Consider the following 26,756-nt stretch of genomic DNA (forward strand, 5'->3'; position numbering starts at 1 on the left):
AGAAATTATTAAGTTCTGAGTATGTATGTTTTTATTTCATATTCTTTGTTTCTCAAGCCAGAAATACCCTCCAAAAACCTATGGTTAAGAACCACTGGCATTTAAAACAAATTGGTTCTTGACTCTTATTTGATACTGTTCATTTTCAGGAAGAAATAAAGGCTGGTTCTAGTCAGAAAAAAAGAAATGTCTTATGTCTTATACATTATTAGCTTTTGGAAGGTAACTGTTCTACATTGTTAAACTTTCCTCACTTTAGAGTTTAGTTATATTTCAAAATACAGATTTTTACTCTTGTTTTATGATGTTTCCCAACATATTCTTATCTAAATAATGTTTGCTTTATGATAGGGCCTTTGGGAAGAGGGACCTTTTCCTTGTCCAGGTACTACTCAGACCTAATAAGTATCTACAAATGGATATGAACATGTAATTTCATTATGGCCTGGAAAATATATACTATAATACATATTTTGCTGGATAATTTAAAATACAATATATACAAAGTTTATTGTAACTGGGAAAATTTCATCACGGAGGGAAAAATCACATTTATCAAAAGATCTAATGCAACAACATCTCACACAAAATAAGCAATTATTTTAATTTAATTGTTGGCTCTTAGTCATTTGCCTGTCTACTCTTCTGTCATCATACTGCCTTAGTCTTGTTCTCCCTGAAGCAGGGCTCCTCTTCTTTCTTTAATCCTCTTTTCTTTTCCAATTAGAGAACCAATTATTTTTCAGGGTCTCACAGGTCACACTGGGACAGTTTGGCTCTCTGCTCCTGAAGCATAAGGTTCCACTCAGAGGAGTTGAAATAACCAATGGAATAATTGTGCTTGTTTTTAAATGAGGGACATTTGTCTTTAGAGATTTTGTGTTTTTCTACTTTTAAAATTTTAGTTTTTCTAAATAATACTTTTTATATTTTCCAAGTTTTATTCTGCTTCATTTAAAAGCTTACCTATCTGTGTAAAAGTGAATATGAGCTTTTAAAATTGACCAGTCATTTGTATTTTCATGACCTGCTTGAGTAGATTGAGCAGTACTTTCAATAGAAAGGAAAATAGCAGCCTGTGTCAGCTTCAGTGTGGTGACAGGGTGGTGACAGTGTAGTGAAAATAGTATTTACTACATATGTGTGTGTGTGTGTAATATACACACACATGTATATATATACACACATGTATATGTATCTATAAAAGAATATTGTTCCATAAACCCTATAATCTGAAATTGACTAATCACTGAATTGCCCTTTCATTTGTTACCACCTTTTTTATTCAGCAAGATTGTTGAGTGAGTAGAAGGCTACTGACATGATCATCTCATGCCCACTTTTGTATCTCTGAGGTGTACTTTATCAAAAAAGCTATTTTCGTGAATGTGTTCTTGATGAATAAGCATAACCTACAACCTCAATAAATCAAAATTTCTCATTATTCTTGATTATATTAGGGTTGAAAGGAAGCCAGAACAGCTGTTGGAAGCAAAAAGAAATGAGAGGAAGTTGCTGACCCACACAGTATAGGGGAAAACAAGTGCCTGCCCAGCCCAGTAACTGCACCCAGTCCTTACATCGTAAGACATAGGTCTTTGTCCCATGTTAATGTGAAGAGGCTGAGACACAGAGAAGTGACAAATCAGGTGCTCAAGGTAGCATCATTAGAAAGGAGTTCTGTTGGGAAAACATAGGCATGAGAACATATTGGCACAAGCATCAGTGGAAGTGCATATGCAATGGTATGGAAATAACATTTTTGTTAGCTACCCTGCCTACCTACATAGCACAGTGACATTTTCTATTTTGATCCTTTAAACTTTAGAAGCTGTGATAGCCATTTTATTCATTACATACTTTCTTCAAATCTTTTCTTTTCTTCTTAAATAGCTTCCTTATTTTCTCATATTGTTTCTCTTTTTAAGACAGTAATGCAAGCTGTTTTCCATTTTCTCATACCTACAAATACCATATTTACCATATCCCATGTGGGCACATGGTCTAAAGGGTTAAAAAGGAAAAGGACTTTTCTGTGTGGCATTGGTAGCTTTCTGCAGTCAGGTCTGGCTTGTATTCTAGCTGTTTTCTTGTTTTTCTGCTCTATGCACTGCACTCCAGTAACTTTGGTCTATTTTCTTCACTAAATTTCCGCATTTCATTGCCTCTCCTCAAGTCTTCCTCCCTTGCCCTGAACATTTTACCCATTCATTGGTTATGTCCTGGGGAAATGCCCCATGGGAGCTGCTGCTGTCTACTGACAACAGGCCTTTTGCCAGGTTAGGCATTGGAGCACCTGCTGGGATTCTCCCTGGCCCTCCACCTTCCCTGCAATTGTTCCTTCTGCCTTTATTATAGTTGATTTCCTTCTGTCTGTCCCGGGAGAATGCCAAAGCTTTGGGAAACCCTCCTCTCTCCTGCTTCTCTGCTCTCAAACTTCATCTCCTACCACCTTCCCCTCCATTATTTCACTGCAGCCACACTGGAAAGTCCCTGTGATACACCTCAGATATGCCAGTATTCTCCTGCTGTGGGCTCTTTCCTGTCTGGAATGGGAAAGAGTAAGCACTTCACCATCTCCAAGTCTTGGCTGAAATGCCACCTTCTCAGTGAGGCCCTTACACTTACTTCCCCATTTAGTACTGCCACCCTTTCCTAGGTGGTCTATGCCCCCTCCTGCCCATATGCCTATTCTCTGTACCTTGTTGTTGCCCTTTTTAAAATTATTTATCAGTTCCTAGCATACTATTACATATTTACTAATGTGTCCATTTGTCTCTTTTTCTGTCCTATTGGAATTTAAAGCCCTTTAAGAGAGGGATCTTTGTTTGATTTACTTATACATCCTGGGCACCTACAAGGATGCCTGGTACATAGTGGGTTCTGAATTCATATTTGCTAAATAAATGAATGTTTTTTCATTCCTTTAAAACAGATACATAATAATTTTAGCCTTCTCCAGTGAACTTCTTTTCATTTTAAGCAGAAAGGAATTTTGGAAGGAGAGTAGAAATATTTAAATAATCTAGGTTCCAATTAACTCTGCCACTGATGACTGTAGTTCTGAATGAATAACAGGCTCTTTTGCAAATTAGGTAAAAAAAAAAAAAAAGTCAGAATAATGAAGGTGGTTGAGAAAAGGATAGTTTCAGGACCTAGATACTAAAATGATTTATCTTTATTGTCTGTTTTAGTAGCAAGAATCTTTGTAAGAAGGGGGAAAGAGGTAAATTCTGTTATTATCGCATGGACCTCGATTTGATGTTGGCAAACCAGAAATAACTGTTAGCAAACAGACTGTAACACATTTATAGTTTATTCCCTGAAAATTGCTCTTTTGTTGGGTGTTGATTTTTTGTTGTTAATTGAAATGAAATTCACATGCCATAAAACGGACCATTTTGAAGTGAATAATTCAGTGGCATTTAGAATATTCATCATGTTGTGCAAAACCACCACCTCTATCTAGTTCTAAATCATTCCCATCAGTTCCAAATTGAACCCTGTATCCATTAAGCAGTTTCTCCCCATTGTCCTTTCCTCCAGCTCTGGTGACCACCAATCTGTTTTCTGTCTGTATAAATTTACCTATTCTGAAATTTTGCAATGTATTGCCTTTTTGTACCTGGCTGCTTTCACTCAGCATATTTTTGAGTATCATCCACATTGTAGCATGTATCAGGATTACATTCCTTTTAATTGCTGAATAATATTCCATTATATGTATATACTACAATTTATCTATCAATTCTTCATTCGATGAAATTTGAGCTGCTTCCTCCATGTGCCTGTTTGAACAGTGCTGCTGTGAACATGCATGTAGGTGTATTTGTTTGCATACCTATTCCCATTCTTCTGGGTATAAATTTAGAAGTGAACTTGCTGTATCATATGGTAATTATATGCTTAGCTTTTTTAGGAACTGCCAAGCTGTCAAATTGTTTGCCACAATGGCTGAATCCTTTTACATTTCCACCAGCAATGTATAAGGGTTCCAGTTTCTCCACATCCTTGCAAACACTGTTTTTCTTTCTTTTTTTATTAGTAGGTATTGTTTTTAGGGTTCTAAAATATTTGAGGTGTACTGAAAACTAACCTTTTATAAAAATTTGATAGGGCATAACAAAGAGAATCAAGTATATTAATTATTCTTATAGAAGCTAATAAAGATTTTAATTAAGTAGAGAAAACAGGATACAAATAATATTTAATTATAACAAATTTGAGTGAATGGTGGTACAGTATTCAGAAGTATAACTGGGAAGCTTGCAATTTTACATAAATGATAAATGTGTTATGGGTTACCTTGTATTATAAAATATTATATGTGTATTAGTGAAATAGACATAAAGTATTATCAATGCTTTTTATTAAAATTACATAAAGATAGTTCACTGAACTATTTAAACTAATTTATTCATTATAAAATAATTCTTACATAAAATTTAGAAATGGGTGAAAGAAAAAATACTATCCTCAGTTGAATTCATTGTAGGATTTGGCTCTATTTCCTTTTATCTTTTCAAAATCTATTTATGCAGAATAATTTCTTATTATTTTCATATACGTGTTCTATACTAAGTAGTTTTTATAATATCTTGATTAACCATACAATATTACATCTTGTCCTTATATCACAACTATTGGACATATTTAAAAATCTGTTTATATAAACTGAGTTAATTAGAAAAGCCTTCCTGAGGGAGTTCGTTTGACCTTGTTCGCTCCGTACATTGGCTTAAGTTCATCTTCAAGCAGTGCCTTCTGTGACTTCCCAGATTAGGATAGATCTCTTTGTAATTCAATCCCACATAGCTCTTTTTTATTCATAGTATTGGTTTGTGGTTCTCATAAAATTCTTATTTGTGTGTTATTTAATGTCCTTTTTTCCCCATTAGACCATCATCATCTCACGAGCAGAACTATGTCTGCCTTCTTCCCACTGTATTCCTTTACCTTGGGCCATTGTCTAATGTTTATTGGTGCTTAAATAGTCTGTTGGGTGGATGAATGAATTAACCACACAGGGAAGGGAAGCGGAAAGTGTGAACAAAGGCACTGGCACATGCGTGCTGGGTGTGTTTGGGGAAATCAGCAGGCTTGGGTGCTCAAGAGTAGCAATAGCTTATACCTCAGTCCCTATGAGGATGAGAGGAGGTAGGTGGGACAATGTCCCTGGAGGCTCAACTTGAAAAGACTTGTTGTTCATGTTATGGAGGTCTTTATATGTAAAATTCAGGTATTTAAAGTTGTCACTTATATGTTTTAAATTAATTAAAAATATTAAATGTTATATTCTGACACAAACATTGAACATTTCGAATAGGGACATAGATACAATCTATACTTCAGTATTGGGCAGCTCTGTGTTGTATGTAAAGGCTAGAGGCTGGCATAGCAGTGTGAGACTACTTTGATTACCCAAAGGATTGGTGATGAAGTCCTGAATCTAGGTTACTTTCCATGGGAGTACAATAGATAGGAGATTTGTGGGAATATAATCAACCACATTTAGACAATCATTAGTTTGTGGATTTTGCAAAGAATTACAGAGCATTGAATGACTTAGGATTATAGCATGACTTAGGCTAGTGTCTGTAGATTTTAGGCTAAATATAATCAAATTTTATTTTTTTCCAGTTGACTTGAGATACTGTTATGGATCTTGATGGTAGGTTATGTTACAGATTGGCAAAGCTTTCCTGTAAGAGTCCATGTAGTAAAAATTTTAGTCTTTGTGAATTATATGTTACAGTTACTCAACTGTGTTGTTGTAGTGCAAAAGCACCCACATACTCTACATAAACTAATGGTCATGGCTGTATTCCAGTGATAACCTGGTTTACAAAAACAGGTGGCAGATCAGACTTGGTTCATAGGGCTATAGTTTGTTGAAGCCTGGACTATATTATTGAAGTTTGACTTCTGATTATATTATTAAATCATAGTGATCCCACCATGGGTTATGTGATTTCCTTCAAAAATGGCCACTAATCAGAAGTAGGAATGGAGAAATGGATCATTGTATTTACTTAGGTTTGACAATCCACCTTCCAGACATTTATAATTGAGTGTTGAATAATTAAGACAGAGAAGGTATAGTAGCAACTATCCTAAGTAGATTGATCAAGAAATCTAAGCAGGGTAGTGGGAGAAATAAAGGTAGGGAGAGTATCAAAAGGAAACTAGTTAGAAGTCAGGGACTAGAGATTTTATGAATGCTAAGAGTAGACTTTTTGGACATGAGAAGAGTGGAAAAATGTGGAATTTTAAGTGCTGTATCTCAGAACAAAGATCTTTCAGGAATAGGTCTAATTCTAGAGAGTCACATGGTTGTGCAGCCAGAATGTTGGAATGAAATAATGGAAATAGAAGCCAGATACTCATGTAGAAATTAATAATGAAAAGCTCCAACTTTGGAATCAGAATGCCTGGTTGGAATCCTGTCACTATGATTTTTTATTTTTTTTGACTTTGGATGAATTTTCAGTCTTTGTCAGATTAATTTCAGTTTTTTCATCTGATAAAGAAGGTTAATAGCTACTCACAGGATTACTAAGAGACAATGTCTATTGAAGGCCTAGCATGATACCTGATTCACATTGCTTCATAAATGCATGACTATTATTATCATTATTGTTAGTTCACAAACTGGCCTCTGTACACAGGGGACAAGGAGAGACTGAAAAAAGAGACAGACTATTCCAAATTGGCAGGTGGCATGTTTAATAAGAGAGGGAACTTTCAAGGCTTGTTTCGGGTAGCCGCAAAGTGAGAGATCTCTGCATCTATCTGTCAAATCTTAAAAGTTTATACAGAGGCCTTACCTGGCTCGGTCACACAACCATCCCGATGGTCTCAACAACACCTTACTCTCTCAAGGCTGGGTGCTAGAACAGCTCCCACTCTGGGAACGGTGGTCAGAGCATACGTTCCAAGGACAGGGGAGGGGGTAAAGAGCCTCTGAGTTCCTGGGTCCAGCTTGAGAGTCGACCGGTGGTCATGTCCTCTTGATTACCTTCTCCAACAATTTTATTAATTTCATTTTATTTGTATTACATTATGGTAAAGAAATAGAATAGCTGTTGAAGCTGTTATGAATGGGACATTAGGCTGGATATTCTCTAAGCTCCCTTCCATACCTACGATTTCTTTTTAATTGATGTTATTCCAGGTTTCAATAATATTTATTTCTCTTCACATTTTTAAAGCATAGTATTTGATGCCACCTTTTAAATAATGAATAATGATCTTATGTGATTAAATATGAAACAATTGTTATTAGAAAGATGTGAAACACTCCTCTACCTCTTGATAGTCTTTAAACTTAGATTGTAAATTTAGATTATGTCTAACTGCAGTATATGAAAATTATTGCTTCCATTCATCAAATGGTATGGTAACCATGGCCAGTGGTTGTCGTTACTTATTCAAAATAGTAAAGTGTTAATAGAATCAGGCAGTGGGCCATACAGAGTTAAAGTTAGAGGAGGTTGCTGTTTTTGCTAATGACATTTCCTTCACTATTTTTTGAAAACTATTAAACATGAGCATATGACTCTTTGTACTAATTGTAATGCATTACTGTACCCCATAATCTATGAGAGTGTTCACCTCTGCACTCTGCCTGTCCAGCTGTTGTCTTGAACAATTATCAGCAAGTTATTATTCCGGTATGAGCTGTGTCATGCTCGCAAGTGGGATGAAAAAAATGTTAATGAGCATGCATGAATGTTGGTTGATGAAGGTTAAGTAGTTGCAGATATACTCTCTGCATTCTTTCCTGTGAATGTTCAGAGGGAGGCAATGGGTTCTGATGAAGATTACAAACAAATGGTGCTGATTGACAGTTCTTGATTTAACATGAAAATGGTATCTAAAGGCAAATTCTGTGTTTCAGCTGAATAATAGACATAGTGCTGTTGACCCTTGGTGCAGCTCCTTGCTTCAGCATCAGCTTTATTTTGCAATTTTCATTTTTGTCTATTGTACTAGATTTTCAAATTCTCTTATTTTATATTACACATTATTTTAAAGTTAAGCCTGGTGGTAGTGGTATAGCTGACAAAGAAGCATTATCACATCCATTAGTATGTACTTATGTCTTTAGGATAATGACTTTGCAATTTTAAATATGATCAAATTAAAATATTGTACATGATAGCTATTCAAGTTGAAAAGTATGGGATAGTACCCAGTCAGCAATATATTCTCTTTGTGTCTGTTTGCATGTATTTTTAAATGACGACCCAAGTACTTTTTCAGCATTTATTTATATGCTAATTAGAATTAGCTGCATATATATTCTCTAGGAATTTTTCCATTGCATTTCACGTGCCATATATTGAGCATAAACTTCAAATATAGTTTTTTTTTTAAGAAACGACAATGCAAGGAACAGTATTAAATAGAGTCGATGAGGCTTTTTCTCATTTTAATCCATTATTAATAATCCAGAACTTTGTGTTCCAGCTGGAAACTGTGCTTTATAAAGTGTAACATGTTATACAAATGTTTTCTTTTTTAACCTGTTTAGCTGAAAGGGCAACAGGGAAGCAACATAGTGCTTTGTGTCTTGTAACAGAAGTAGAGAAAGTGGGTATATTGGTTAAATAAACAGAATTGTAAAGTTAGTAGGATCTCTAGTGATCATTTTATCATATACTAGATGAAAATTCTGGTCACTAAATATAGTAGACTTAAAAGTCTTTGCCAAAATAACCCTTATTGGATATATTTGGGTTACTTGGGGGTTATTTGTGAATTGTTGAGAAATACTTTCCTTTTTGTGTTTCTGACAGAGACAGACCCCTATAATCTGACTGCCTACTAAAGAGTTTTTACTAATAAGCCAGAATGTTTTCCTCTATTTTTTAATGTAAGCATTTTTTAACGCGTGAAGCTTGCTTTTTAAAAATTAATTTATAAGTTTAATATTTTCTAATGAAATTAATTCATAACTATTGTAGAAAATACTCATGCATGAACTTGAGTTTCTAAAGGAAACAGGAGATGAATACCCACCAGTATCTCTTTGCTATAGACTGATATTCTTTTCTGTAGAGGGCCTTCTTACCTTCCAGGCCAGCAACTTTGTGCTGAACGACTGTTCTGGAGTTCTGTATTCCCCGTTGTGTTAAGTGGTTAAGTGTCAGTGCTCGTGTGGGTTTTTTTCTGTCAGCAAGTGAAATTGGATATACAAATCATATTCCTTCAAGGCTAGCTCCTGCTTAATGCTATGCCTAGGATTGCAGTTATCTGCCATCAGTCAGCAAGCAAAGGCTCTGGTTTGGTAATTAAATTGGTCATGGCAAATCATGCAGCCCAGCTGACCAGCCAGTCAGCCCAACAGCAGATAACATTGGATGCCCCTCTTAGGAAAGGCACTTATTATCCTAGCTTCTGGTATGCAGAGCTGAGCAAGACAGATACAATTCCTGCCTTCATGTAGTATATTTTCAAGTGCAGAAGATGGAAAATAAATAGGTAGACAGAAACAAAAACATAGTTTTTGATTATCCTCTGAAATTAATGATCAAGTTATGATGATAGGTGCCAAATTGAAAAGGGTGGACACAGAAGGCCTCTGAGGTTGTGGTATTTAGACAGAGTCTTGAAGGAGGAGAAATAGGAATTTGCCAGGCAAAGGATGGAGGGACAAGATCTCCAGTTGTAAGAAATAGCATGCTCGAACTTTCTCAGACTGGAAAGATAGTGTAATGTAGGATAAGTAGTTTAATGTGGCTGGAGGATATTTTGTGAGGGGGAGGATGGTAGTGTGGATAAAATGAAGGTTCCTGTGGTCAGGATTCTCACCTGGCCCTTGTTGGCTAGTTCATTACACATGTGTGGGCAATGCATTGTTATTAACTCTATATAAAGAGCCCTGCCCAGTGCTCTGCATGGCACGGCTGCAAGGCTGCAGGAGAGCAGAGCAGAGGTTGGAGTGGTGGGAGCACTGAGGACAGAGGCCCAGAGGACGGCTGTGCATGCAGAGAGGCCCAGAGGCAGAGACCAGCTTGCTGCATGCAGATTCACTCTGAGTGAACGAGATTTTAGTGATTGACCTGCCACCATGGAAATAATGTTGGGTATGACCCTTTCACCCCAAGAATATTCTACTGTCATTTCTTTGGTCACATTGAATCTGTAGTGAACTTGCCCGGGGCTGAAACCCATTGGCAAGACAGGTAGGCAATGAAGTCTGAGGCCTTGACTGTTGGGAAAAGCTTCAGGGAGACACCACAGTTGTTTTGAAGGGTGAATATGGTTTCTGAAAGCAGACGGGAAGGAGCAGGTTAATCCTACAGAAGAAATGATAGGGCAGAGGAAGATATGGCACACTATTGAGATGCCTGCTAATTTGGGCATAGGGAGGTAGATGGCACTGCTGTCTTGCCAAATGACATGGTGTTTACAAGACGAGAAAGTGGCTTGCCAAGGGCCTAGAATGATTCTAAGGGCAAGTTCTTTCTAGACACTTTGTTTCTCACCTTTCTAAGAGGACGTGTAAGGACTATAGCCTATTTCTTTCTAGCACAGAAGAAAGTTGTTTGGAATAAATTAGTGTTAAACACAATGGTTCTGACTCAACTATGCATTACTAAATAGTAAGGGTATATTTAAATAAACTATCAAAATGCCATTGCATACAAGGCATGAGTGGGAGTAGAAGACTTCCCTCTCCTCTAATTCTATCATTGTAAGTCTGTTTCTCTGTGAGGATTGATTTGTCTTATCTCAGAGATGCACTACAAGTTCCTTGTGATGATAATTCTTGAAATAAAATCTCTTGTTATTCCACTGTCTTGTGAAGTCTAGAAATGACTTGCCTTTTGGATTTTTTTTTCTCAACTTTTCTTGCACATTCTATAGAAAACTTATTGAGAATTTTTACTTTTATATAGATATATACATATGTATATGAATGCAAATATTTATATATAGAAAATGAATCTTCATGAGAAAGAAAAAACAATGCATTCTAATCCTGTCCCATATTCATTGTTCAAGCCACACATCTAATACCACTTAACTGCATATACTTTCCTGAGCAATCTAGCTAGATGTAACTTTTTGCTGTTTTGAACCTGCATGCATCTTTTCCCTTGATTGGTGTCATTTCTTTTAGTTTTTCAAAAATTTACTGATTTCTCAATAAACTCTTTTATTGGGCTTCTGATTGGCTATATATTGAAATATAGACACCCTCTCTAAAATGTTTAACTTAATATAAGTGATTGTATTGTTATATAATTTTATCTCTGCTCATCTTATTGTAGTTTCATTTGAAGTTCTTCAGGATTTCCCTCTGTGGATAGCCTGAGGGCCTTATGAGTGAGTGTGCGAATGAATGAAAGCCCCAGCTTGAAACTCTCTTTATAGTGACAAAGGAACCCTAGGGAGACCCTGTCACCACCTATTGCAGTTCCAGTTGTTTTCATGGCTCTATCAGGGCTTTCTTGGCCCTGGGGGTCCTTAGTTCAAAAAAGGAGTTGGGTACAGTGGGAATGGCCTAGAATTGAGAATCTGGTTTCTAGTCTTGAATCTACCGCTAGGTAGTTACATGGATTTGGGAGAGATCAGTTACGTATCTATAAAATAAGAGTTCATTTTAGTTCAGTATTCTAGTGTTCTTTGAAACTACTGATATTCTTTAAAATGAAGAACTAAGCTACCAAAATAAACTTTAAAACCCAAGCTCAGTAGAAGAGGAAGTGTGCTAATAGTAGTAATTGATCCTGTTTCTCTTCTAATAAGGGAATGAGATTATCACTTAGGCACTGTTAAAAGTGGATGCAACAAATGCATATGTACTGATTGGAAAATATATGTGCAAAAATGTTCACTGTAGTATTTTTTTTAGCTGAAGTTTAGATACAAGGAAAACAGTTAAATTATAATATTGTCAAATTATGGTATTTAGGTGATATACTGTGAGGCTATTTAAAAGAATGTGATCAATCCATACACATGTACATGGAAAAATATCCAGGGTTTATTGCTTTGCCAAACAACTAAAGTATAAAACAATATATGGCAAAAGCTCATTTGATCAAAAAGAAAAAAATCCTAAACTGTGTATTTGTATAATGTGTATACATCTGTTTTGTGTTTATATACACACTCATGCATGTATATTTCTATTTCATATGTAGCCTTTTAGAAGACTACCAGCAAGTGGTTTTTGTTAGCAGAAACCATTGTTACTAGTAAATTTTCCTTAAGGAATATTGATAGTAACATGTAGTAAGGGAAAGGAACTTTGCTAAGTACTTTTATATTTGAATTGCTTTACAGTGATTTTTAAAAATTAATTTATTTTTCCTAGAGAACAATTCCAGAATAACAGGGCAATCAGCTGGACTAGTATATTAATTTTGTAAATATTTTTTTATATGTGCCTTTTTAACTGGGAAGAAAAAGGTGACTTTGCCTTAGTCAGTGTAAATGAATCTCAAAAATTGGAACAATTTATGTGAGTCATTTGTTTTATTTTTAAATAGTCACGTCTTAGAAATGACCTTCGCTTTCTAAAGTGAAAGAAATTTTTGTCAAGTATATTACATACACAAGGTTCCATTAATTCAGTAAACTACATTCAGAAAGCAATATATTTGATAGTTAATTATTCCAAATGGTGCCAGTGATCAAAAGGGACACCCATTTGTAATGAAGGGAATCTCTGTAATGGTTATCCTGAAGAATGTTTGCTCAAGTGTGTGGATACAAGTAATTGATGAAGTGAAAAGTTGCATACATCTTCCTCAGGCTTAGAAGGAGCAGCTTGTGAAAAGCTGAGAAAGCACTGTGAGTATTTGAGTGACTAAGGATGGCTAAGTACGGGGCCACAATCTTAAATTGGATAATTTAAAGTCAAGTATTATATGTCAATAGAAATGCATGTTTTATACATTGCATTGCTTTAGGGCATTTGCATGTACAATATTGGGAAAAACTTTTTTCTTTTTCAGTCCTCACTGCTTTAGTTTTTAAAATTTGGGGTATATCTATATCTATCTATATATCTATATAACTATATATTTGCCAAATATAAATAGTTGTCACTTGTGTAGTTTTTTTCATACTGAAATTGTGGGGGGGATTGATATCCAATGTTAATTTTTTAATCATTATTAGAAAAGCCTAATGTAATAGAGCTCATATTTCCCAAAATAGCATGTCCACTGACTGTTTTACACTTGTACATCTGCCATGTGCCACTTACAAAGCAGGATACTCTTGTACACTTGCTGTTTAAACGTGCCATGCACCCTGTGGTTCTCCAGGGCTTGTCCCATATTGGTGAAAGGCCACTGTGAGACTCTCTGGAGGCCCAGACAGGAACTTAGGCACAGATGCCCTCTGTTCTGAGGTTTCCAAAACCTCTCTGTCTAGTCTCATTACCCTTTGCCACCCTCCCATTTCTTCTGTGGGAGGAGGAAGGGAGTAACACTCTGTGTATCTGGGTCTAAATTATTCTCTCTCCTTTAATCCCCTGCAAGATCTCTCTCGGCCCAAGAAGGGCATTTTGTCTTCCCCATGTCTAGGACTCTGTCCCTCCCTTATATTCTTCCTCTTTCCTTTCCCCTGCTCTTAGTGGGATCCTGTTCTGTTTTATGTAGCTGAAGGAAAATTTTGTGATGCATTAAAAAATTTTCTCCCTCTGAGAACGCAGCTCTTGAAATTGAGCCACACAGCTTTCAAGTGTATTATCTCAGTGTAGATATTAACAGAAATCTAATTTTATACTCAGTGTTGAGGAATGACCTCTTACTCTAAGTGTCAACTTTCCCCCAGAGGAAATAAATACAATTGATTCTGAAATGGCAAGGCTATGGAAAAAACTCAGGAAAGAAAAAAATTAATCTTCAGTTATCATCTCCAGTTATTATCTGGCTCTACTTTCTCTGCAAGGGTAGAATGGATCTTAGTCATTCTGCCTTTAATTACATTCAGTTTCCCATGTCATCGTATTTGCAGTTTCTACTGATGAGCTAGATAGGCTCTGAATGGCCAGGATGCCAAAATTTCCAGAGTGAAAAAATATACAAAAATGGGAGACCATAGGCCTGGTGTCTATTTGCCAGACTTTTAGCTTCTCCCTGCTTCTGTTTTCTTACTGCAAAATGAGGTCTTACTCGATGAATTTTTTTTTTTAACTATCCATTCTAATTAGGGAAAAAAAGATTTGAAGCTTTCAGAAATTCAAATAGTCATTTGAAATAGGAGATTTAATATTTCTAGCATAAAGTAAAATAATGGGAATAAGATTTGTTAAAACATTTTAAAGATAAGAAATTTTGGCATGCACCAGAGAGTCCCAATTAATAGGTGTTCCTAGTTGTCAAAAATGTTGTTCTGTTAGTATTTCCTTTCCTGTTCTGCATTGGCTTGTTGGTATATGTCTTTTGAACATTAATTTTTACTGTCTTGACATTTTCATGAAGCATTTAAACTGGAGATAGTTCTTAATTAGTAAGATTGGATAGTTTACAGTAAGGGATATTTCAGTTCCTGTAAAGATTCTTCCCCACTAAGATGTTAGTGTTTCTCTGCTCAAGTGTCAGGTGGCCCAACATAACTGTGAAGTAATGGAGTTTAAAGTGAGATTTTCTAAGAAGATATAACCCACTGCATTCCCATTAATGAAAGGCTTCTTACCTTCCCCTTCCACAGAATGGTTCCGTTAAGTACTTTATTTTTCCTTTTTAATAGCACATTTGGTTAATATGCTAAAGGTAAGATGTTTCTGGTAGGTAGGATGGAAGACATTGCAAATTATGGTTTTATAAAAAGCCTGTAACTTTACCTATGGACATCAGGAAGGAGGTAGAAATGCAGCCTATCTTAAATTCTTAGGAGTTTTTGCTGAGGCTTTGGGATCCTGTCTTTGCTCAGCTCTTCTTTTCCCAAGGTAAGATTTATGCACAGGGATCCACACAGCAAAGGAAGATAAAGCACCATTTTATTGTTAACAATTTTTTTTTGTCTGAGTCTATCAAGTAGAACTGTCTGATCTTGGGTAAGTGGGTTGGAGCTGAGGCCTAAGGCTGGCTGCTTCTCCAGAACCCAATACTGAACATTACCCATCTGCTAGCTGCCTACAGGGGGCAAAGACCGAAGAGATGAGGGGGTCAGTTTTAGTGCTGGAATATGCCAGGCTCTCTCATCCTCACCAGCTGTTTAGAAAGGAAGGAAATAAAGGGTGGGAATAAAATAAAAGGTTACATTCTGTGTAACCTTTAAAGGTGGAGGGGTAAGAAGAGGGTGGGAAGGGAACCTAAGACCTTCCTTTCATGTGAAAGTTCACCCTGGCTCCTCACTTGCCATGTCTAATGACAGAGTAGTTGACACGGGCTACCGAAGTCAGAAATCTGAGAGTGGGGCTCTGACTTTCAAGAACTGGAAATGTGATTAGGTTCTTGAAACACCAAATTGCCCAAGAATTAAATTCCCCGTACAGTTTGGAGAGGTAATCCAGGGTGAGGAGTAAGGGAGAAAGGATGCTTTTGTAGCAGCATTATCTGTCATCAGATGAGCAGTCAAGTTAGTATATACGTGTGAGGTGTTCTGTGCAGGGAGTAAGTGCAGTCTCTGCCCTTGACCAGCTCTTGGGGAAGACCATGTATATTTTAGATGACCCAGTTTGGTCTGGTTTGAGAATTTGGAGATTGCTTAGATTTATGTCTCCTAATTAAGAAAAAAAATGACTGTCCTCATTCCTACATACATTTTCGAATCAAGAAGAGGTCAAATTAACATTATTAAAAGAGTGATTTGAAATCCAGACTTTTAAATAACACTTTTTTCTATTTTTTTGTTGTGGCTAATTTGCATGACATAAAATTTTCCTTTTAAACTGTCTTTAAGTGCATAGTTCTGTGGCATTAAGTACGTTCATACTGTTGCTCATCCATCACCATCTTCCATGTCCAGAACACTTTCATCTTCACCTACTGAAACCCTATACCCATAAAACATGAACTCCCCATTCCCTTCTCTCCCATATAGAGATCCTTTTAATTTTAAAACATTTCCCCAGTCACCGTTGAATGCAAAGCCTACTAGTCCTCCCAGAACTGCTGCCTTATTATGGGAAAGCTCATACTTATAGAACATTGGGTTATACATGGGGGAGGTGGTATACTCGAGAAGGTCTGTACACGAGCCAGGGGTTTTATGTGGCCAACTATGTAGGAGCTACACAATATGAGATCTAGCTTGGAGGGGAGATAGCATAAATATACAACTATCAAAAGCCCAGATTAAAAAGAAAAAGTCCCAAGTTCAGGTGGTTGTGTGACAGAAATAAGCACAGAATAGTTCATTCTAAGGAAACAGACCAGTCAAATAATGGAGTTCCAGTTAGATAGGCCAGTTGGAGACCAGGATGATCCAGAATATTAGCTGGGAGTATCCTCCAGCACAGAGGAATAAAGATTCAATAACTGAGAAATTGGGGAAAGGACTTGGGTTTTCAACTAAGTGATCAGAGATAATATAAAATCAGAGGGACAGGATAATTACTTAACAGAAAGGATGTATAATAAAGGTTGAACTGAATTGAACAAATGCCTAGTATTGTCTCTACTTCCTTCCCTCCCCACTTCTCCACCTTCTTTCTCTCTTTCTCTTTCATACACACACTCTAAATTTTTTGTTTGTTCGTTTTTGTTTTGTCTTGTTTTGTTTTATCTCAGATGACCTACATACACCTTTCCTAGGGCAATGCTAAGCCCATAGATGGAGACAAGTCTATTCCTCTTATGGTAGGGGTGGGGTACCAGATGCTAACGTGAAATTTGCACTGGCACTCCACACTCTTAATTAAGTTTATGGTAAAATTACAAAATCCTGAAGAATGCAGCATGCTGTTGTTGAGTAGAGTTAAGATCATTGTAAAATTCTGTTTTTAAAATTAAACCTGAAGTTCTTTCTCAGTATTTTGTAATAATGGTCATTTTATGTGTGATCACATTTCTTCTATCAACTGTTGGATAATCACTTTGGCCATTTGATGAAACTCTGTGATATGTTTTTCCCACACTCTGATACACCAGGGATGGTCTGTTCACTATTTATATGGCATTGCATTTTATCTGTTGGTTAATATAATTTATTGTTACTTTTTCCATTCCCAGGTTGCTCAGCACTGTGTGTACAAATACTAATAAGTTGGCTTATTAAGTCTTTCAATGCTACAACATGCTAGATATTCTGAATTACCTGTGTCCCCATTTGGATTTAATCCTTCTTTTAAATTGGAATGTACGCTGAGTTCTCATTCTTTTTATAATAGGTTTTTTTTCCCCTTCAGTACATTCTCTTGTGTATTCATTAGCATGTCATGCATTAACTTTTAGAGTCTTTGCTTTGTAATTTCTTTTAGCAGAGATACATTTCTACTTTCTAATATCAGAGGATACAGGAGTAGTTTACACTGGTAAAAATAGTAGTAAAAATTTTGTTTTAAATTAATACATGTATTATTTCATGACTGAAACAGCAACATTCAGGAAGAACTCATGGGGGCAGGAATTTATTGTGGGGAGATTTAAAAAGTTTAGGAATGTTTTTATGAGAAGTGATGAGACCAGAAAGATATGTGAGAATAGGCTTCAGTGTTCTGCTGCTGAGTTTTTGACTCTTTCTGGATTCCTTTCCTTTCCTTTCTCTTACCTTTGTTCCCTTCAATCAGAGCTCATCTTAATGTGTAACTACTTTAATTATAACAGTTGACACTAAGATATACATGATAAATAAGCTTAACTGTCTCAGGGTTATCTTTCTCTTCAGCGCTTGGCATGTTATGTTAAAAACATTGCGGAATGTGTGAATTTGAGGAGTTTTGGTATTTTCTTTGGTTTGAACTATTTTTCTGCTATCTAAATCTTTGTTGTGAAGGGTGTTTATACACAAAGGACCTTAGGAAAGTGGTTCTTTTAGTTTGTGGTAGTAATACTTTTGAGATGAAGAAAATTATTAGTTTCTGTGATTGTGAAGGTCCTTAGATCAGGTGGTTTTTATGACATATCTTGATGAGTTTATTATTTCCTACAGGGAGAGAGATGGGGGAAACAAATATTTTTAGATAAACTCTTCTACAAATACTTTTATGTAGGATTTATTGTCATTTTGAAGTTTCTTCTGAGTTTTTTATATAATATATTCCCAATACCTTAATGATCCTTACACACATGAAGTAATGGTAAAATAAGATTTAAAAGAAGATCTAGATATGACCCTAAGTGTTAGTTAAATAGTGAAAATCCTTCTCTGTATCCATGTTAGAGTTTCGAGAAAAGTCCTTCCAGGTGATATGTTTTGTGACATTGTCTACTCAAATAGAATGCATGGGAAGAGAAATATTTGTTTACTTGCTACCCTTTTGATGATTGCTATAGTTGAAATAATCTATCCACAGAATTTTATTTAGTGGCTCATTCTCTCTTGTTACATATTATATCATTCCTAGCCTGGGATTGCCAAACAGACATCTTTTTGCTAGTAAAGTACTCTGATTAGTTATGGCAGTTGTATATTAATATTTGAATAGAAAGATAGCCTATCTGTTTCTTCCTTGTTTATTTTCTCTGTAGTTAGCTACATAGTGATTGATTTATGTGCCTAGAAATACTAAAACACAGCTTGACAGATCAGATATGACTAAAGCTATTTATACAGTTACGGTTTTCAATACCAAAGCATTTATACTAACATTTTGCCAAGGGGCATTTCCAACTTAAAAAATAATTCATTCCAAGTTTTCACTTTTTTTTTGTATTGCCTCTCCTTTTAAGCTGCCTAAAGCTTCTCTGAAACCATATTGTCCTGTTGCAACCGCCAATAGTAGTAACTCTTAGAAATCTATTTTCCTTTCTCAGGCATGGCTATTCTCAAATTCTGGCCCTTGAGATTCCCAGGTCCATTTCATTAACACTGAACAGCAGAACCACATCCAAAGTCAGCTACCATTTGAGAAGGAGTGAAGGGTGAATTCTTGATTTTTCCCTTTGCAACTAGTTTTTTCCTCCATATCTTAAAATCCTACTCACTGTGTTCAGGTGACCAAGCATTTCTCTTCCCTTGCCCTGGTCCATTCACCTTCCCACTTACTCTCCCAGAGAATATGTACAGCAAAGGAAAATGCTGTCCAGTGTAAACGCCAAGTATGGTGACACAGATTTCTCTCTGTGGGTGGTTGCAGACTGCTTTGCTATGGGGATTTCCTGCCCCAGAGGCAGCTGCAGGCCTATGTGTGGGGGCCAAAGCTCTCACCTGGGAGCTGGTCACCCTGAGCCCTTCACTGGCCAAGTAACTCAGTCACCATGCTTAGGTTTTTTCTCATCAATTGAATGAGGTGGTTAAATATCATATTCAAGGGCGGTTCTGCTTTAAAGACTTGGACCTTAAACTGTTGATACTCTTTATTAGTCTCTTTAGAACCTCAGTAGTTAGAAAGCAAGAAGAAAACCTCAATTAATGCAAATAATCTCTAGCTGATAGACTTCTCTCCCACCCTACCTTTCATGCCGTTTGAAGATTGTGCTTGGCTTCTCCATTTCCTAAGTACATGATTTATGCTTACTTTACTTCTGTAGCTGAGTTGATTTTATTGACTTCTCTGTGTCAGAGAATGCTCGTTTAATTGCATATACTTCCTTTTATCCTTTCAAGACTAGTGTAGTAATGATCTAATGAACAAAAGGTAATTTACTGTACACATATATCATGTAAAATTTAATAGCATTTGTGCTAAATGAATTCCAGAAAAAATATTGAAATGCTTAATATTTTAAAAACATATTGACATAAGGTGCCTTTAACCAGGAAGCACCAGCAAAAATAGAATGAACAATTGCTAGTACCATTCACTGACTTAAAATAGTAAATTATGGAAAGAGAAAACTTGTATTACACTTTGTGTTCTCCTTGCTACTTATACATTTAGAACTGCATATTTGGTGAAATAATGTATGATAAAATTTATGTGAAACCTTATGCCTGAAAAAGGTCACATTTTAAATTAATCTGATTAGAACAATGGAAAAGTAATTAGAATAAGATGTGTAACCATGTACCATGGAATTATGATTTTTAATGGAAAATTTAATATGAAAGAAAAGATTTTGAAAGGAGATTCTTTATGTAATTTTGCTGCTATTTTTGAAACTTTGAAAATAGAAAAGGAATAAAGAGGAAGTGTAATTAAAAAAGAGTTTTTCAGTTCATGGCTTTTGGCAACATAGAAAGTTTTGTCATCTTTGATTTCATTTTGATATACAACCCTTATAAAATGGAGCATTTACTGTGTTAGTGATCAGGGCCATTTTGGACAGTACTTTTCTTCTTTCAGAAAAATGGTGTCTTACACAACATCTCTAGGAAGTAAGATTAAACACAGACCTCTAATGGCAAAAAACCTAGATCACAAGTGTAGATGGCACAATAATCTGACTTTATTTTTTATGATTCAGAGTTTCATCTTAGAGCTGAGAAAATCTAGGCTTTCAGTGAGAGTTTATTTTGTACTGGCTTTAGGAGAGCAGCTCCATCAACGGGTGGGATGCGTCTACAGTGTGCTCCCCCGGGGCCTCTTGGGGTTTGGCACCTGATGCTTTTCCTTCATTTGTGTCACTGCAGGGGTAGGGAAGGTTACAGGAAAGTAATCATCATTTCATTTCATTCTCACAAGTTCTCTTGGAGGGCCCGTGTCCCCAGGCCATAGACACGAGTGTGAGCCCCTGTGAGTTTCAGTGGGCAGGGTGTGGTGGGGCAGGGACACAAGACCTGGTGCGTATTTCCCAGCCCCAGCTCCCAGCAGGACCCTCGCTGTCTCCTGACTGGTGTTTCACAGAGATACCATCAGCAAAGGTCACGGAAACAGGGTTTTGTGTTAAATCTTTGCTCCTACTAAAAGGCCTCCTTCGTTCTTATTCCTCTTTAATTCGTCTTTATTATCGCCAGTGTGTAGGTCGTGCTTTATCAGGGACCTTTGTATAAACATTTTCATCTGGCTTTTCGCTGACTTGAGGTGGTCCATTATCTGGCTGTATTATTCTTTTTCAACATCTCTAATCATTATTTCTCCATATGAAAGACTTTTATCATATCAGTCCATTCAGATAATAGATTATCTGGTTTCATATCAATAAAAGCATATTTCTTCGTTGGTTCTTTTGAATCCTGATGTTTGCTTAGAAAGCTTTGCTTCTTCCTACCCCTTTGCCCATGTGCTGCTCACTATTTTAGTTCTATCTTTTCCCAACGACCTTTTAACTATACTGTAGCAGAGAGGAGAGGGGAAAAAAATCATCATTCCATTGCATAATGGGTATGGCTGATGCATTAAACTCAGTCAGAGTCTAATTTGTCATTTTTTTATAAAAAGGCAGGATTGGTTAAAACTGTTTCAGGCTCTGATTTGGATGTTGTGAAGTGGTCAAGATTGCTTAGTATATTTCTTTTTTTTCTTTTTTAACGTGACACCTAACATATTTCACAACTAGTGGAAAGAATATTGGAGTCAGAGCTCTGTGATGATTCTTTTATCAGATCTGTTGCTTAAAGTTACTTACTCTAAGCATTATTTTTGTCATTGTGATTATGATGATGGAAGTAGTAGTGTGACCATTAAGAGAACTATGTAAGAAAGTGCCCCAGAAAGTATTGCCAGCACTACCTCATAAATGTTCAGTAGATGTTATTTAAAATTAAAGGTTGCTGGTTTCTTTGGCTTTTTCCTTTAGGAAGACTAGAAAATGTTTCAGAATGTGGAAGGATACTGGTTTTGAGAAACAAACTGATCAAAAAAATTAGAATCTGGTCTCTTTTTGAGGATAAAGATAAATACATTTTCTAAAAATTAGAGGATTGTCATTTGGTCAAGTTAAGGAAAGAAGTTCACTTACATATTTATTAGCCTTCACTTGAAAATTTTAACCAAAATAACAAGGCAAGGGAAAGGTTTAAATACTGGGAATAAGGAGACAAGTGGGTTATTATTTGCTGGTTCTTGGAAAATTTCTGACAGTGAGTGGGTAGGGTACTAATAACTAAAAGGACCAATCCCTGTGTCCTCCACATCTGTACATCCAGCTGCCTCTTGTACATGACTATAGGGATGTACCAGTGCTCCTTGAACTGAGCGTGTTTAAAACTGTTCCTAGTTCAAACGTGTTCCTCATTTGTTGCTCATGTTAATAAAGAGCACTACCACCACCATCTTCCTGGTTGCTTAAACCCCTTTGGTCTGCAGGTTCCTACATATATACACGCAAATATACATACAAACACACACATACACACATATATCCCACTGACACTTATTGACACTTGCTATGTTCCAGGCCTTATTGTTGGGGAATATGTCGGGGAATGCAGTTGCTACCCCTGAGGGACTTGCTTTCTTGTGGGGGAAGGGAGACCATATGGAATTTCTGATATGTGATGAGTAAGTTCTTTGGAGGAGAGGAGAGGGCAGAGCAGCGGTGACAGGGAATCCCGGGGGAAGGGAAGAGGGAGGTTGCTAGTCTCTGTCAGGCTGTAAGGGCAGGCTTTCCCTTAAGTTTCCACAGGAGTCTCCTGCTGCGCTGTGGTGAAAAGACCACAGCTGGCCAAGCCTGGAAGTGGGAGCCAAGTTAGAAGGGAATTGTAATGTAGGTGAGAAAGGATAGTAGCCACAAGCAGGGAGATGGTGAGGAGTACTTATTCTAGTGAATATTGCAGAATTGGAATAGCCCAGTCACTGATGAGCTGGATGTGGTTTTGAGGGGAATAGAAGGATGACTCAGCTGCTGCAACAGGGCTTTCCCATTTTCCGAGGTGGGGAAAGCTGCTGGAGGAGCAGGTGTGGAGGTGTGTGCTTGGTTTTAGACCCGTTAAGTTGAAGGTTCGCGTTAGACATCAAGGGAAAGAGCTTGAGAGTAGCCCTTCGGATATTCACGTCCGGGCTTCAGGGTACGGTGGGGGCTGGATTCTTCTTTTTGGAACTCATCCCTTCTCTCCACCCAGTTGCTGCAGCTCTGAGGGCACCAGTGACTCCTGTTTGGATCACTGCACTGCCCTCTGCATGGCCCCTCTACCTTTACTCTTGACACTCTTTCAATTCACTTTCAACACCCTGAGCTTTTCCTGAAATACAGTTATTTTGCTGCCTCTCACATACTTAAACCTTTGGTTCCTCCTTGTTGCTCATGGGATAAAATGCAGACTTCTTAACCTGGCTTAAAAGCTCTTGCATGAGCTGGTGCTTGATTAGTCTCGTGTCATTTATTTTCACACAGTATTCTTTGCTTTTATTCTCATTTATTTCAGTGCCTTTCAAGTTCTTGCACCTTTAGACCTTCAAACACTCTCCTTCCATTATCTAGTCCTTCCTACCCCAAACCCCAAACCTTCTTACCTAACTCTTTTTCTCTTTCAAGCTTTTGATTAGATATGTATCACTTATTCCATGAAGACTCCCTGACAAATATGGGTTAGGGTGCTCTTCTTTATTCTGTGGCCTCACCAAAACACTGCAGATATATCTATGTATTGTAATTGCCATTTACTTTGCATTCATCTCTCTTAATTCTGTGAAGCCAAGAGGTCTCTGTTTTGTCTAGTGTTGTATCTCTGTCGCCTAGCACAGTCCCTTTTGGTTGGTGCTTGATAAATGTTTCTTAAGTGAATGAAAGAAGAAGTAAGTGAAGTGTATGATTATGGAACATGTATATAACTCCTGACAAAATTTCTATATTCCAGTAGTAACTAGTTACTAATTATAGCAGGGAAAGGAGATTTAATCTCCATACCCCCAACTTCCCTCATGGTTACCCCAGTACTTAAGAGTATAATTTAGATAAACTTAGGACACCTATCACTAATACTAAATATACAGTTTGCCTATGAAGAATACTGTGTTATGTTGACTAATTATAGATACATGTTATGTTTATGATTGGGAAGTTTGAAAATTGTCAACATATCAAATCTCCCTGAATCTATTTACAAATGCCTTGCTGTTCAAATACAGTTCAAATGGATTTCATGTTTGGAACTTCTAATTTATTCTAACCTTGACATGGAAAAACATAAATGAGCAACAAAAGTGAAGAAAATTGAGAAAGGGGAGAAAAGTAATTTGAACAACCAATTACTAAGATGTAGTATAAATCTACAGTGTTAAAAGTGATAGTAGCATGAGAGTAGTGCATCTAACCATGGAATAGAAATAGAAGCCCAGAAAAACAAGTAGAGCTTAAAGGTGTTATGTCAAATAAGGTGAGAAAGATGTTTGATTATTCATAAAATGATATAGAGATAATTAGTTAATAAATATGTTGAAAAATATAAAATTTGAATCCTGTCTCAAATATACCAAATGCACCAAAACAAAACACCTAATTATAACATGCCTTTCTGTTATACAAGTATTTATATGTGCCATGTTATATATATATATGAAGATGTTCTTGGAAGCTGTTTTTCTCTAACATAAGTGATTCATTTGTATGTAACTAAATACTTTGTTTCATTGTTCTTTGTTATCAAGACACCAATTTTTTAAGTATCAAGATACTAATTAACTTTGATCAGAAGTGCTGCTCATGGGTACAGAGGAGGGGAAAGGTGATAGGATCACCTTATTGATTACAGCTGATAACCTCAAATACTATGCTGTAACTACAGGTCACATATGGTTGTTTAGCATGATGCATTTATTCTCATTGTTTACCACCGATAGAGAGGTTAAATGCATTTGTCGATTCAAAAACACATAAAATAAGTCCAACATCAACATTTGACCATTTTCAAAGATTTAGAAAACAAATTTTAAACAGTCTACTCTTTCAGTTTAGTATGAGTTATATTTTTAAATAAGCATGGTTTATCAAACATAAAACAACTGTGTGCTTTTATTTAATGCTCTTAGAGCTAACTTCTTAGCTATCCTAAGTCTGAGTGTATTTATTTTTATAAATGTGTCCTGCATACTGTTCAGATGATCTTACTTATTTGTGCACTTGATGGTATTGGTTTCCATAGTGCACATCAGCTTTTGATTTTTGTCCTCCTAGACCTTCAAATATTTACTCATAGTTTTTCTATTAGAAGAACCACCAGTGTCTATCTGAAACAGTTTGGGTCTTGGGAATCTATTATTATTTTATTAACCATGTTATTTAAAAAATTCATGTCTCTTCTAGATTTCTTTGATGACAGAAAGTTCACATCCTGTCCTTTCTCAGTTGAATGCCTGCCCCTAACATGGATCTATCCTTGGTTTTTACAGAGAGAAGAGCAGAGGAAGATTCTGAAGAGAAGAAAGCTATTAAAAAAAAAACTAAAGAGCTTAGATTTCTGAAACCTAAAATTGCCCAAAACCTTTGTAAGTATCAGATTTCAGTACTATTACATTAGCAAAATACATTGGGTGAGGTTCCTTTGAATTATTTCATTCTTTATATGACTTTTTTCATTTTATGTTATTTTAATATTTTATTATTTGCATAATAACTTCAGAGATAACTCCTTTAGGAAATTATGGGTTAACTTCTTCAAAAGATTGATGCCTATTAGAAAATAAAGCTAAAAAAAGGATTTAAGGTGAAAATATGTCTCCCATAACTGAAAAGAGAGATACTCTTTGCCTCTCTGAGTGTAAAAATAGAGAATTAAAGAATATGGGTGATGACATCATATTTTTAAAAAAGTTGATAGTGGATTATTTCTTTTATTTTTCTGAATCTCTATTATTTGTTATACTTGATCACACACAAAGGTGGCTGGAATGTTAATGGAAATTAAGATGAAGAGTAAAATGAATTTCATTATCCCACCTGAGCAGTTCAAAGCCTTTCCTCAAAAGTACTGACTGGAAATATTTTAGATTTAATTACTGTTACAGGAGCTAAATGCTTAATATTGAATTGTCTTCCTGACTGTATTACTGTGGGAGAAGAGGGCAAATAGTTTTGCTTCTAATTCATTTCCAACTGCATCTTAAATGCATCAAAGACAGTTCCGCTTGGAACTGGGATAATATACATATATATTAACTTTCTGGTGGTGCAAGAGGGAAAGAATATGGAGAATCTAGAGGCATGAAGAGTTAATATGGCTTTTAGGATGCCTTTCAATTATTACATTCCTCAAGAGAGCTTTTAAAAAGTAAGTTTGGAGCAAAAGAGTTCTTTGATGAGAGGATAAAGATCCACGCTATTGATTAAAGAGGGAGTTATACTAGAGGCAACTTGTGCAAAAGGCAAAGTTGACATTCCTTTTGTGAGAGTTTTAGGACATTCTTCCTGTATTCACCATGTCAGAGGGCCATCCCTTTTATGCAGTGCAGGCCTGCCATGATCCCCATGGAGAGTGTTTAGAAATCAATGCTCTTGGCCAACATACAGTTCTCTCTTTCTGGGCTAGAGTTGATTGCATATCCCTACCTCTTTCAAGTTGGATGTCACCATATGACTTTCTTGGGCCAATGGCAGTGTAAGTGGAGATGAGGTAACTTTTGTGTGGAGGCATTAACTCCTGGTGCTGGAAGTTCCATTGCTCTTTCCCTGTGCCCAGAATGGCAGTCAGAATGGTGACAATCATCCTGATGTGACGATCATGAGTAACAGAATCCTGACTTTCTGATGTGTGATGATACTCTGAATTAGAAATGTTTAAATTTTGTGCTTAGACCACTGAAATTTTGGAAACTGTTACATGATACCAGTTTTTCAGGAATGTTCCCCCTTAAAGGAATCTTACTG

At 36.4% G+C, this 26,756-nt stretch overlaps 1 protein-coding gene across 5 annotated transcripts in view; it reads left to right on the forward strand.

Annotated features, from left to right (window-relative positions):
- The window catches only part of DIAPH3 (diaphanous related formin 3), a 573,382-nt gene that overhangs the window by 245,823 nt on the left and 300,803 nt on the right, over positions 1-26,756 (forward strand). For all 5 annotated transcript variants that reach the window (XM_037022985.2, XM_073212547.1, XM_037022986.2 and 2 more), the window contains one exon: positions 25,283-25,378. In XM_037022985.2, the coding sequence (XP_036878880.2) occupies positions 25,283-25,378 (96 nt within the window). The remainder of the gene's footprint in view (positions 1-25,282; positions 25,379-26,756) is intronic.

The sequence above is a fragment of the Manis javanica genome, chromosome 9 (assembly GCF_040802235.1).
Source record: "Manis javanica isolate MJ-LG chromosome 9, MJ_LKY, whole genome shotgun sequence".
Classification (NCBI taxonomy): Eukaryota; Metazoa; Chordata; class Mammalia; order Pholidota; family Manidae; genus Manis; species Manis javanica.